Source organism: Aphelocoma coerulescens, chromosome 21 (genome assembly GCF_041296385.1).
Source record: "Aphelocoma coerulescens isolate FSJ_1873_10779 chromosome 21, UR_Acoe_1.0, whole genome shotgun sequence".
In the NCBI taxonomy this organism is placed as follows: Eukaryota; Metazoa; Chordata; class Aves; order Passeriformes; family Corvidae; genus Aphelocoma; species Aphelocoma coerulescens.
The window spans coordinates 756,270-768,696 of record NC_091034.1 but is presented as its reverse complement, the minus strand read 5'-3'; the positions used below and the strand labels follow the sequence as shown (position 1 = coordinate 768,696).

At 48.5% G+C, this 12,427-nt stretch overlaps 1 protein-coding gene across 2 annotated transcripts in view; it reads right to left on the bottom strand.

The window, feature by feature from the left end:
• The window catches only part of SPEN (spen family transcriptional repressor), a 66,290-nt gene extending 54,273 nt beyond the window's left edge, over positions 1 to 12,017 (bottom strand). For both annotated transcript variants that reach the window (XM_069035080.1, XM_069035081.1), the window contains exon 1: positions 11,889 to 12,017. In XM_069035080.1, coding sequence (XP_068891181.1) covers positions 11,889 to 11,971 — 83 coding nt within the window. In that variant the 5' untranslated portion in view covers positions 11,972 to 12,017. The remainder of the gene's footprint in view (positions 1 to 11,888) is intronic.
• Positions 12,018 to 12,427: the final 410 nt, after the last annotated feature.

Sequence of the window (12,427 nt, the reverse complement as noted above, 5' to 3'; positions counted from 1 at the left end):
CACGCTCCATGAACCTCCCAGACTGCTTCCTCTCTGCTGTATTTCCAGGAGACATGGTAGGTTTAAGTCCCCCACAAGAACAAGGGTGATCATGAGATTTCTCCCAGCTGCTTAGAGAATATTTCATCTGTCTCTTCAGATGAAATTGGTCTCCTGGTTGGGTGGTCGAGAACAGACTCCCATCAGGATATCTATCCCATCATTCTTTCCCATAAACACTGAACCCTGTCACCACCATCATTAAGCTCTAGACAATCCAAACACTTCCTAACACACAGGGCTACCCCACCACTTCTTCCTTGCAAATTCCTTCTGAAGAAGTCACAGCCATTCATTGCAGAACTCCAGTTGTGCCAGTCAACCCCACCATAATTCCATAATGGCAACTCATACCATCATCTCCTGCTGTGCAATGGTTTCCAGCTCCTCCTGTTTCTCACCCGTGCTGAGGGCACTGGTGCAGATAAATTGCTGTGTCTATAAAGGTAAGACACAGCGAGTGGCTGGGACAGCACTCTGGACGATCACAAGTAGGAAAGCTCATCCGTGAGTGATAAATCCACACGATGTGCAGCTCTGAAATCCTTCACCTTCCTAGAGCCAAGCAAAATAAAAGCTCCTCATATCACAAGGAGCTCTGGTTTTCGAGCCACACCAAGAACAGCCCTTGTGACAACAATGATTCAGAAACATGCCCTAATTACCAAGGTCCCATCATCAAATTTCTAGATTACAATCTGAGATGCTTTAAAACCTGTTTAGAGTGATCTTTATTGGCTCTGCGACCTTTGGGGGGAGAAAAACAATGTTCTTCAGGGCATTCTCTTTAGCTCTTGTTCTCATAATAAAGATCTTCAGGGAAACATCAAAATCCAGGAGCAGAAACAATCAGCAAGGTTACAGAGCTCAGCCAGACAATCCTGGGGTGAATCCTGAGCTCAACGCTCATACTTCTACCCTCCTGCCCCAACCCCCAAACCACTTGAACCCAGACCCCTCTGGACTTTGCAGCTCACTCTGGCCCCCAGCAGCACTCAATGGGAAATCTCCCAACTCCCAACTACAAACGGGGGTTTTGTTAATGAGATACAGCACGTGTTCCTGCCACGCACGGAAAACAGCCAGGGCTTTGTCTGCACTCGTAATCCCTAAGAGATGACAAAGTAGGAAATTAAAAAGCTAGCATAGGCACATTCACCGATACTCCTGATACCTCTGGTATTTAGGAACAACACGCTCAACAGATCAGATAGTCCGGAGATAACTCCATGCTGAAACAAGTGCTCGCCTCTTGCTTTACAGCTCAGCCAAATGCTCCATTTTAAGACCCCAAGTAAGAGTGATTCCTAATTAAGACATTTTATTTTTGTCTTTATTGCAAAGTGACCTTTTGGATACTGCTGAAGTATTACTATACAAATGGAATTATTACATGCCACAAAGGGAAGAAACAGAATATTTAAAACTGTTTTTTCATAGTTGCCACAGTCAGTAGCAATGATTTCATCCAACAGTCAACACACCAGGAAATTTTTCTGCCCCATGACAACCAGTTCTGCCACAGATCAGCTGTTGCAGCCAAGACGCATCAGGTCACACGTGAATATGGGTGCATCCATTCCTTAAAATATTGACCAGTTCCACTGCAAGACCCGCAGGACACAGAACAGCCCCCAGGAAGAGTCCTAGCGACCTTTCAAACCAGGGCGAAGACAAGGGCGGGGGAGCTGAACCCACGCCTTGGACATGGGGATTACATGAAGCTAATAAAAACACCTCCTGGCACTCCAAGCAACATCTCACTGGGCTACATTTAATATCCTCCTCACCCAGTCAGCAGTTCTGCTGCTGGCAGTGTCAGGAGAACCCAGCATTGCATCAGCCCAGCTACAGCTCGACCGTGCTGGAGCGAAGGGCTCAACACAACATCAGCCACTCACAGCTGCCAGCGGTAACCGGACAAGGCACAGCCACCTCAGCCAGCCAGAACAGAGAAAGCCTCTTCCTAAGGAACTTCTCCTAGTTGTTTCTTTGGAACAATTAAGGAAAAGCATGGAAGCACCCTTACCTTATTGGTATATATATTATTAAAAAAAAAAAAAAAAAATCAAAGTGGCTTTGTGAGCAGAACTAACGAAGACTCATTTCTTACGGATGCATGTCTTGAGGTCGAATTCTCTGGCATCCAATAACTGCCAGTTCCCACTGCAGCTTTTCCCACGGTCAGGAACACCTCTCTCCCATGTGGATTCTTTAATGTCTAATAAGGGCTGTGCTCTCACTGCAGCTTTTCTCTCCATGGGGCCACTAATCAGGTCTCTCTGCTCTATTAAAACCGCTTGTTTTCACAAAACTCAAAGGAACGTTGTGTCTCTGAGACTGAATATCCCCTTCGCCCTCAGGTTTATCTGAAACTGGCAAATGGGTTCAAAATTGATTAGGGAAGATATATATACACATGGCAGGAATACCTCAGTCTTGCTCTCCAAGCAGATCAGAATAAATACCACTATTTGTAGAAGCATGGAAAGGTTACAGAAATATGTAGGAACTCAGCATGTTCAGCTGTGTTGTCTCAAGCACGAGTTGTGATTCTTTATCCCCAACCTACACAGATGCGCACTGTCACGTTCCTACACGCTAGACACAGAGCCGCCGAATTCCATCTCCAGGGCATTTTTTTTCTTCCAGCTTAAAGCATAATCTGCAGATTTGCTTCAAAAACACCAGCGGTGATAGGCTACGTTCAACGCTTTCTGCAGGGGAATTGCTCAAGCCTGTTCTTTTGCGTGACTGATTTTAGGATTTGTTTGGATTTGATGTTAAGAACACGCTGCATCCCAACTGTAGGGGAATCTCTTGATTAATCAAGTTTTTTTCATTCTTACATGAAAGGGTAATTCCCCATCTCACTTTTGCTTCTCCAAACTCTGCTTTGCATGTATTCGGCAGCAGATGGAGGAAAATGCAGAGTCACAACATTATGGTCTCCCTGCCATGCTGCAGAGCACTTGAAATGTGGATCATCTTAAAGCTCTGAAGTCATGGTCCTCACTGGTTCAGACTTCTCCAGTAACAGACATTTACAACCTCTTCTCCAAGGTTTTGTATGCTTTTCAGAAAATGGTACTTCAGAAGAAAAGTTTATCTGTCTGCAGTCTGAGACCACCTCAAATGATGGAACTGCTCTTCCCCCTCAAACTTCATCTGGGTTTGAACAAGTGACCGGCTTCAGTTCAGCCCATAGGTTCAACAACTTGAAATTCACTTCTGATGGAAATCCAAGGACTCTCAGTCAAATCCTTAACCACAAAAGCTCACCAATGCTAAGAGGTTATGATCCTGACACCAGGGAGGAAATCCAGCCAGTTCCCAGCCAGTCCAGCCACTCCCGCTCTGCCACACCAGCCAGTCACCAAACACAGATGTGCAGATGTTACTTCGTTGCTTCATGACTCACCGCTTCCACCGCCCTGGAGAAAGTGCTTGTCCCTGTGACTAAACCAACTGGCAGCACAGTCCTAGGCATGAGCCAGGTGTCAGCCCAAGGAAAATAATATTCCCCACTGACAAGTGCCCAGCAAGAGCCCGGTACACACTTGGGTGTGTTTTGTCTGCAGTGACTACCTGCGCTCCAGGCACTTTCTCCATAGGTGAGAGCCTGGGACTTTCCAGAGCTGAGCTCCTGAACCAGCCACACTTTAATGGCTTTTCTTCTAGTGCAACTTAAAGTCTAGGTTTTGCAAAGGTGAGCTGGAAACTTGAGTTTCATCGCAACAACAGGCAAGGTTTCACACCTCAGCTTTACGAGCTGACTTAAAGCAGGCCTCACCACACCAAAGACTTGAGCAGAGCTGTACCTGGAGATGAACATGTACTACCAGACCAAGAGGGCTCCTCCTGGGGTTCAAGGATACACCACACAACCAGATACACCAACACAACTGCTGGGAAAGCTGCTCCCTCATTTTATGCCATTTCAGTGATCAGCTTCACCTTTAAGTTTCAAATCAGACTGACACAAGCCAGGCAAGAGCATGAACTGCAGGCAACCCAGGGGCTGTTAACTCTGAGAGGATGTAGAGGAAAAGATGCTTCCTGAGCTCAACTGCTGCCAAAAAAACAGTGTATCTCACCGTACCCACAACCAGCGTTATCATCTACCAACATCAATCTTGAAGCCACTTTTCTTTTTTAAATGTGGCAAAGCTTCACTGGTACTAATTCTTCCAAGAAGTTGGTTCAGAGTTAACAAAAAGCCCAAAGGTTTATTGAGACTTTGATTACAAGGCAGTGACTGTGCCGGCCATTGGCTGTCTGGATGCATATCCAGCTGCCTTCCTAAGAGCAGCATCTCACAGATCCCGTGAAATTAAATCAGATGTTGATTACGTATACAAGGGAGATACTCATCTGCCCTGAGCTTTTATTCCCCTCACAGTTAGGATGCTAATGAGGCCGGAAGACTTCTTTCCCCTCCAAAGATGACTTCTTTAAACCTACAACTTGGCAATTTATTTTTCTTATTTTGCCCTATTAACTATTACAGGTCACCCACAGCTGCCACAGAGAGCTTAAAGAGGGACATTTAAACGAGCCTCTGTGATCTCCTTGGCAGCCATCACTGTTAATGAGGATGGGAGGTATTCACCCAGAGGCAGGAGCAGATGGACCACGGCGTGGAGCTTTGTGCCAGGCGGAAGCGATGAACACCTCACCAAAGACACAGTCAGGGAAAGCTGTGACTGGGACACCAAGTTACTCTCAATGAATCCCGTGGATAGCAAACACAACCAGCTCAGTTTTGTTCCTGAAGAAAAACTGCAGGTGATTCACTACTTGCCTAAATAAAATCATTTACAATCTGGCTGTTCTTTTTGTTGAGCCAAAAGATCATTTCAAATCCAGCTCTGACTGGGTACCTGACCACCTCTGCGACAGGAACTTGGTCTGAACACAGTTCTCATTTCCTACCTCACTGGGAATAATAAAAGACATGGAAGCTCTTCCATTTGGACAGAGGGGTATCCAAAAGAACACACACAGGTCAAAACTATCTCACCAGCAGTATCCACCAGACAGCCCTGCAGATCATCCATTCACCCTCCTTCCAGAGACATTTGGATTTCTCTGGCTTTTCAGTGGAGAGATGAGAGCACACTCAGGGCATTCTGATCAGATGCGGAAGCTCATGCTCCAGATCTAAGTGCGCTTATACAAAAAAAGTACTTTCAGTTTTAAGTTGCTGAATCTAATTAAAAAGAGGAAGAGAAAGAAGCAAAAAAAGCTCCCTTTTGTTCTTAAAAATGTCCAAGCCTTTAACCAGAACACGGTCGTTACAACAGACTGCTGCTCTCCTCCCACGATCAGTTTTGTCTGAGCAGAAAATTGATGTTCCTTTCACATCCAAACACTGCTCCTTCTCACCCAAGTCACCACGAAGGTCTGGACCTCGCACAAGGCACAGACACACAAACTCTAGTCCAAAGCCAGCCACGCACAACAGCTACAGAACCCACTTCCAAAAAATCCATCCCAGGAAGGATGTTGTTTCCACCAAATTCAGAGGTGCTGCCTTCAATCCTTCCTGACAGATCAGACTGCAGCAGGCCCTCGGATCTATCTGGCGTATTTATGAAAAGCCTGGAACAATGTTTATTCTTTTACTGAAGGATGTTATCTTCACACTGCAGGATTTTACAGATTGCAGGAGACGATTACAGAGCGTCAGCAGGTTAAACAATAACTATGGAAATGCACAAACCAAAGCAGTTGCTGTGCTTTATTCATGGTCCAGAAGCCTTCATCACCTCTGAATGTGTTGCCGCAGAGCAGTGATGGAGATGGGTTTCAGGAGATCTGAACTGCCACTACTCCCCAGGCAGAAAGGTGAAACCTCCATATGAGTGTGTGCATACAATCACAGGTGGGAAACACTGCTGACTTGTAGCCTGGGTGATGAAGAAGGCAACTTCTGTCTGATTTTCATTAACTGTCCAAGGAGTCAAAGACTTAAGCAAAGGAAAGCAGCAAGGCTGGTTGTACACAGTGAATTTCCATCCTCAGGTTCCTGTTCCTCCCACAAGATTCCTAAATCAGCATGCCAAAGATGCAGCTAAACTCCAAATCTTATTATGGAGAGCAATTGGTTTTCTAGTTTATTCCTCAGTTCATTGTTTAGGAATGTTTGTCCTTGCAGTCTTCAGTTTCAGGGCATTCTCAGACCTCAGCAAGTTCAATGAACTCAATAAAAACACAAGTGAAATATCTCACTGGTTCTTATTTTTGGTAGCTACAAATACAGAGTGTATCTAACCCACTGGCAGCTCCACAACTCACATCCAGCAACTCTCCCAAAACCTTCAGCAGCCTAAAAGCAGCCAGGAGGGCTGACCCTCAGTTCTACCCCTTTGCAAACATCCTCAGAAGACTGTTTTGGTGTTTGCTATTTCTCACATGCCCTTCACATGCAAAAGGACATCTCCTCCTCTTCCTCACAACCCAAGAGCAGCGTGAAACCACTACAACAGCAAGACAAGCTGCAGCTATGACACATCAGCTCACAAAAACAAAGCTCCCGAGGAGCCCCAGGTCCACCCTGACTCATCACCTCATCCAACATCTGCAACTGCCTTCTACTAATTTGGATATTTATTTCCTTTTTTATGGAAAGCCAGTGAGCGCCTCTTCGCCCTCAGCAAAGACAAGGACCTAATTTTGGACACACCTTAAGACGTCAATAAGGTCATTTGCCAGGAAACTTGGCATGACTTTCTGGCCTATGAAAAGCAAGGAGGAATAAAAAAACAGTCAACGAGGTTATCACAAAGTGAATTTAAGCCTTTATTCATCTCCTGTTCTGACCTGATGAATGGATTTAATACCTTTGTTTGCCTTGCTGGACTGGTAAATTCTCAACATATGAATCTGTTTTCTTGTACTCTGAAGGGATTATTTTATTGTTGTACCAAAGGAATTTACAATAAGGGCAAGAAATACCAAAAGCCAACATCGCTCTTGAGCGGCTCAGCGACAATAGAAGCTGTTCACATCAAATCACAAATAATCACAACTAAATGCAGCCTGAACCTTTGAAGAAACTTCAGAGAAGAAACAATGCCAGCCAGGCTCAGCAGATGACAGAATTTTGTGACCAAGCGACATCAACTTATCTTTCTACCACAGCTCAGTGTATAAAACCACTTGACAGAAGCTTAGTCCAAATCTACACTCTTTGTGGCTTTTCATTAAGTTTCTTTGAAATAATTACCCAGCCATTTCCTCAGCCAGTGTGGCGTCAACCAGCTGCCACCTCAAGCGCAGGCAAAGAGCAGAATCCTGGACGGCCATGGATCTCAGCCTGCTCGGGACCCACCTCCGTGACTCGGCCTGGGGGAACCAGGAGGCAGCTGCAGGCAGACACCGCTGGGTAACGCACCGGGATGCCACCAAGGTGATGCCTGCGCTGCTTTATGGCTCTTGCGGACCAGTATTAGGAATAGAATTATTACAGATCTAATGGAAAACCACCACCAGAACCAGCACCACCACAACCCCAAAGAGCCACCTGACTGACCAACCTACACCCTGCACAAGGTGGACTCTCACTGGAACCAAGCAGAAGAACTCACCTCATGTACTCCCCTTATGATTCTGGGCAATTCTTTTAGTCTCCCTGCCCAATCTCCTGACCAAACATCCTACCATGGTCTGTGGATTACATTACTGGAAGTGTTTATAAAACCAGCACAAACGAGTTCTGATGCTGCCCATTATTCCAGACATCACTCCAGTAAAGCACAGGCATAAACTCTACCCTCTCCCTCCTTCACAGCTCTGAGCTGAAAAGGGCAGTACCTCATCTGTGAAAATACCTAAAGTGACACAAATCGAGAGACAAAACAGGAACAGTTCCTTCTGTGGCCTTACTTCTGTATTTTCCTACAATAGAAATATACCTGGATCTATACAGGCTGAGCTGAGTTAGGATAAACATCCCTGTGTTTGCCTCCCAAGTGATATCCAAGGACTTATTAATCAATGACCACCAAAAAAAGCCAGGGAACCCATTTAAGAGCTTTACTGGAAAACTCAAGCCAGTTCCTGTGGAAAGGCACTGCAAGACCTGCCGGTATCTGACGTGGGAAGTTTTTCCTCCAAGTGTTCCACACCAGCAGCAGCCATCACCGCTCTTGCCAGGTCACAGCCTGCACCAGAGCTACCAAAATTCCCCTACACCACCTCAGTCCACAGCGGTGACACGGAGCAGAAGGCACAGATTCCACCCTCCCGGGCTGAATTTACACTCCCAGCCGTCAAGACTAAACGTTTCCTCACAAACTGACCAAATATTCTGTAGCAATTACTGAAAACAGACACTCACTGTCATGGTAGGTTTTTCGCAGTTGTGTTTAAATGCCAGCCACTTCTCCAGGAGGTATCCAAAGCATCTCCTGAGAGACAGACACTGGAACATGGCTAAGCCACACAAAGCCTATTTCCCACCCCAAAAAACCCCTGAGAAGTTACTTATCTCCTCCAAGATTGCCCTGATCTGCAATGTATTTCGGTTGATTTTCGGGGATCACATTTGTTTCCTGAAATCCAGGGTTTCTCCTGGACTTGGCTGCCACTGTGAATGCCTTCATTCTCCCCCAGCACAGGAGATTGCACACGACAGTCACATGGTCCATCATTAGGAGGCTTTTACTCCTCTTTGCCCTTTAAAACACCAATAAAGGGACAAAGCCATGTTCTTTCAGATAACTGGAAGAAAACACAGGGAGGAAAAAAAATATGGAAGGGTAGCACTTGTGTTGGGGACAACTGTTACTATATTTAGTTGCCTTGTTCTGCAAGCTGCCGAGCATCTGTTTCAGTGATGGTGAACGACGGGTTTTTTTTCCAGCATTAATTAGGTGAACCCAAACCACTGCTCCCACCACTTCCCCGAGCTCACGTCTCCCAGATCCTAACTCAGATTCGTTACTTATTCCACCTCAACAGTGGATCTCTAATCCTGGCACTGGTTGCTTTTCTATTTCAGGGTGCCTAAATAGCTCAGTTGAAAGGAAATACAGAGCAAAAAGTTTTTAAAAAGGGAGTATTTAGCTAAGAATCTGAAAGACAATTTCAATGTATTTAAATGCATGGAAAATCTCTCCTTTGCAATCCCCTTTAATATGAAGGAAGCAGATTTTAAAAAGGGCTTCTAAGGAAAAAAATAGCACTGCTCATTTAAGAGAGTGCTTCTTGAGACCAGCTTCAGTATTCTCTAATTTGAGAGAAGAATTCACAGCAGGGAGTGTTATTTCCATTTACCTAACTAAACTAAACAAACCGATCAGAAGCATTTGGGGAAAAAGAATAAAAACATATATTTCTTCACAATTCTTAATTCATCCCTTAAAAGAATTCCTTGTGAGGCTGCAAAGCCAAGCAAGGTTCCCACAGTCCGTGGGTAAGTGAAGGGGGGAAAAACCCTTCACACTCCCGCCGGGTTGTAAGTTTTAGGAGCTTTCTCTGAATTTTTCTTCTTTGGAAACAAGGTGGTTGTTTCTCAAACTCGCCCCCAGCAGAGACTGCAACAGCCCTGCGAGCGGGCTTCCATCTGGGAAGGACAGTATTTCCCAAGCAGAGTGGAAAAACAAACACTCCGGTGAGTTGCACAGAGGCTCCGGGGGTCAGGCGATTCCCGGCCGCAGTCCAGTTGAGATTTTAGGCGGTATTTCCCCCAACCCTGCCCCGCTCCCATGGCTCCCGTGGCTCCCATGGCTCAGCCTCCCCGCACGCGCTGCGCCCTATTCCCAGGCTGGGGGATGGGTGGGAACTGGGCTCTGCCAAGCCCCGCTCCATCCGAAAAGACTTTCTCTCCCAACTACAGAGTCCTTTCCAAGGAGGGAGCCTCCCCCATCCCACCTCCATGGCCGGGCAGCCGCTTTCCTTCCCTCTGGATAAACCCACCACGCCGTGCAATCCTTGTGCAGCGCGTGTCCCTTCCCCCAGGCGAGCACGGGCATACAAAGGAAGCCTTGCTCCATTGTCCACCTACAGCACCTACACACCGAGCCTCGGACCCGGCTCCGCGCTCACCCCCTCACCCCTTTTCCAGCCACAAATATTCCAGTGGTTACACCCCAACAGCATTCGGAGGCGGCGTGTCACTCCCTCCCCCCAGCTTAGTACCTGCAGCCAAAGGGTTCAAGCGTGTTTTAACTGTGTTTACTGGCGTGAGATCAGCCTCACCCAAACACACAAATCCCGGGCAAAAATCACGCTGGAAAAACAGGGAGAAATGCCTGGCCACAAATCTCCTTCCCAAACCTCCGATCGCAACTTGCCGAGGTAAAAACAACCAAAAAAAGGTAATTAATTCAGCGCCTGCCATTTTTCCCATCCATCTCCAAGCAACACTACCATAGCAACTTTTTCCCTGCTTTAATACATCTTATAAAAGGAGTGGGACTGGACAAAATAAAACCCAGGAATGTCAGATTTCCACTATGGAGAGCCTCAGCTAGTTATGGCTGGAATTAACCAAGTAACCCTAGAGCGAGCTTTTTCCCCCGAAAGCTGGCTTTGTACAGCACTGGGTCACGTAACCTGGACTGAGGGACACGACAAACCACCCTGGATACACATCCACCATCCTGCCGTTGGCACGGACCAAGCGGCGAATTCTGGGCTCAGGGGGATAATAATGGTGAAAAAAGAAGCAGCTCGATTAAAACAGGGCAATTTCAGAGCGAGGAGGATGCGGAGATGGGATTTGGCTGCTGCAGCAGCTCGGGCCAGGAGGATGGAGGGGGATGCGAGACCCTCAGTCCTTCCACAACAGACGACCAGAAACCAGGGAAGAGGCGCCGGGACCTTCCTTTTTCCCCCTCGGTGTCACCGCATCTATTTTTCCCATGGTGACTCATTATTAAGGACGCTCCGTCATTTTTCCAGCACGGGAAGATTAAAGGAAGCTTCAAAATCCATTTTTTTTCTGCTGGTGGTGGGATTAAAGCAAAGCGCCTGGAGGGGCCAGGAGCTGAGCAAGGCTCATTACTCTCTTTTTCTTCCAAAAAAACAGCTTCCAGCGTGGGGTGCATCAACTTGAGAGCATTTCCACAGGAAAAAGGTGTTGCTGAGGCGGCGGGGGAAAAGCCTCTTCCTCCTCCTCCTCGCAGGGAAAGACGGAGGGAGGAGGAAAAAAACACAACCATGCAAACAGCTACTACTTCCTTATGAGTGGGATTAACCTATGCAACAACAACAACAAAAAAAAAAAAAAAAAAAAAAAAAAAAGGAAAAAAACAACCCAGCACGATATAAGGAGTCCAGAGCGCTTCCCGCGTGCAGGATCCTGTGTTTTCTCCGTGGGTTTGCGTGATTTTTTTTTTTCCCCAGAGTCACGTTTTCGCAGCTGCAGGCGCTTCGGTTCCCACAGCTCGCTGCACCTCGGGAGGACACGCAGCATCCTCCACAGCTCCAGGTGGGAGGGAAACGCAGTGAAATGGGCGAAAATAAACAGAAAAAACTCCGAGCGTTGAGTAATAAAAAAAAAAAAAAAAAAAAAAAAAGGAATGGAAAACACGTCGGCCAGGCTCAGCGCTGCCTCCCGACATCCTCGGCATGGGATCCGCTCCGTGCTGACCGCCGAGCCCCACTCGCTGCTGCTCCGTCGTTTCGGGTCCATTTTTAGCCATTTTTGTATTTCCCCGCTCCGGCCGCGCCGCCGATCCCGCCATGGCGCGGGTTATTTACAGCGCTGTTTTCCTCCTCCTCTCCACGGGAACCGCCGTCCCTGCGCACTCCTCCCCCCCTTTCCCACGTTTTTCCCCTCGTTTTTCCCCACACCGCGGATCGGGCAGGACGGGCCCCCCTCGCCGCTCCCCACTCACCGCTTGAAGTGCTCGATGATCTTCTCCTCGCGAACGTTCTCCGGCAGATTGCCCACCCAGAGGTGCCTGGTTTCCCGGACCATGCTGCGCGGCGCGGGGCGAGCCCGCCGCCCGTGCCCCGGCTCCCGGCCGCCGCCTGCCCCCGCGCCGCGCCGCCGGCCGCCGCTCGCCGCCCGCCGCCGCCTCCGCCTCGCCCTCCGCCCCTTCCGCCGCGGGGCCCGGCCGCCCTCAGCGCCACCGGCCGCCGGACCGCACCATCCCCGCCGGGGGGGCCCCCTGCCCGCCGGGCCGGCTGCCGGGCGCCGGGCTCGCTCTCCGCCGCGGCTGCGCTCCCTCGCCGGCTCCCCCCGCCGCGCAGCCCGCTCGCTCGCTCCCGCTGCCTCCTCCTGCTCCTCCTCCGGCAGCGGCAGCGCGGCGCCCCCGCCGCCGCCTCCTCCTCCTCCCCCCCCCCCCGCGCTCCCGCTGCTCCGCCGGCCCGGCCGCGCTCGCTCGCTCGCTCTCCCCCCCTCCCCTTCCCTTTTCCCTTCCCTTGCCCGCGC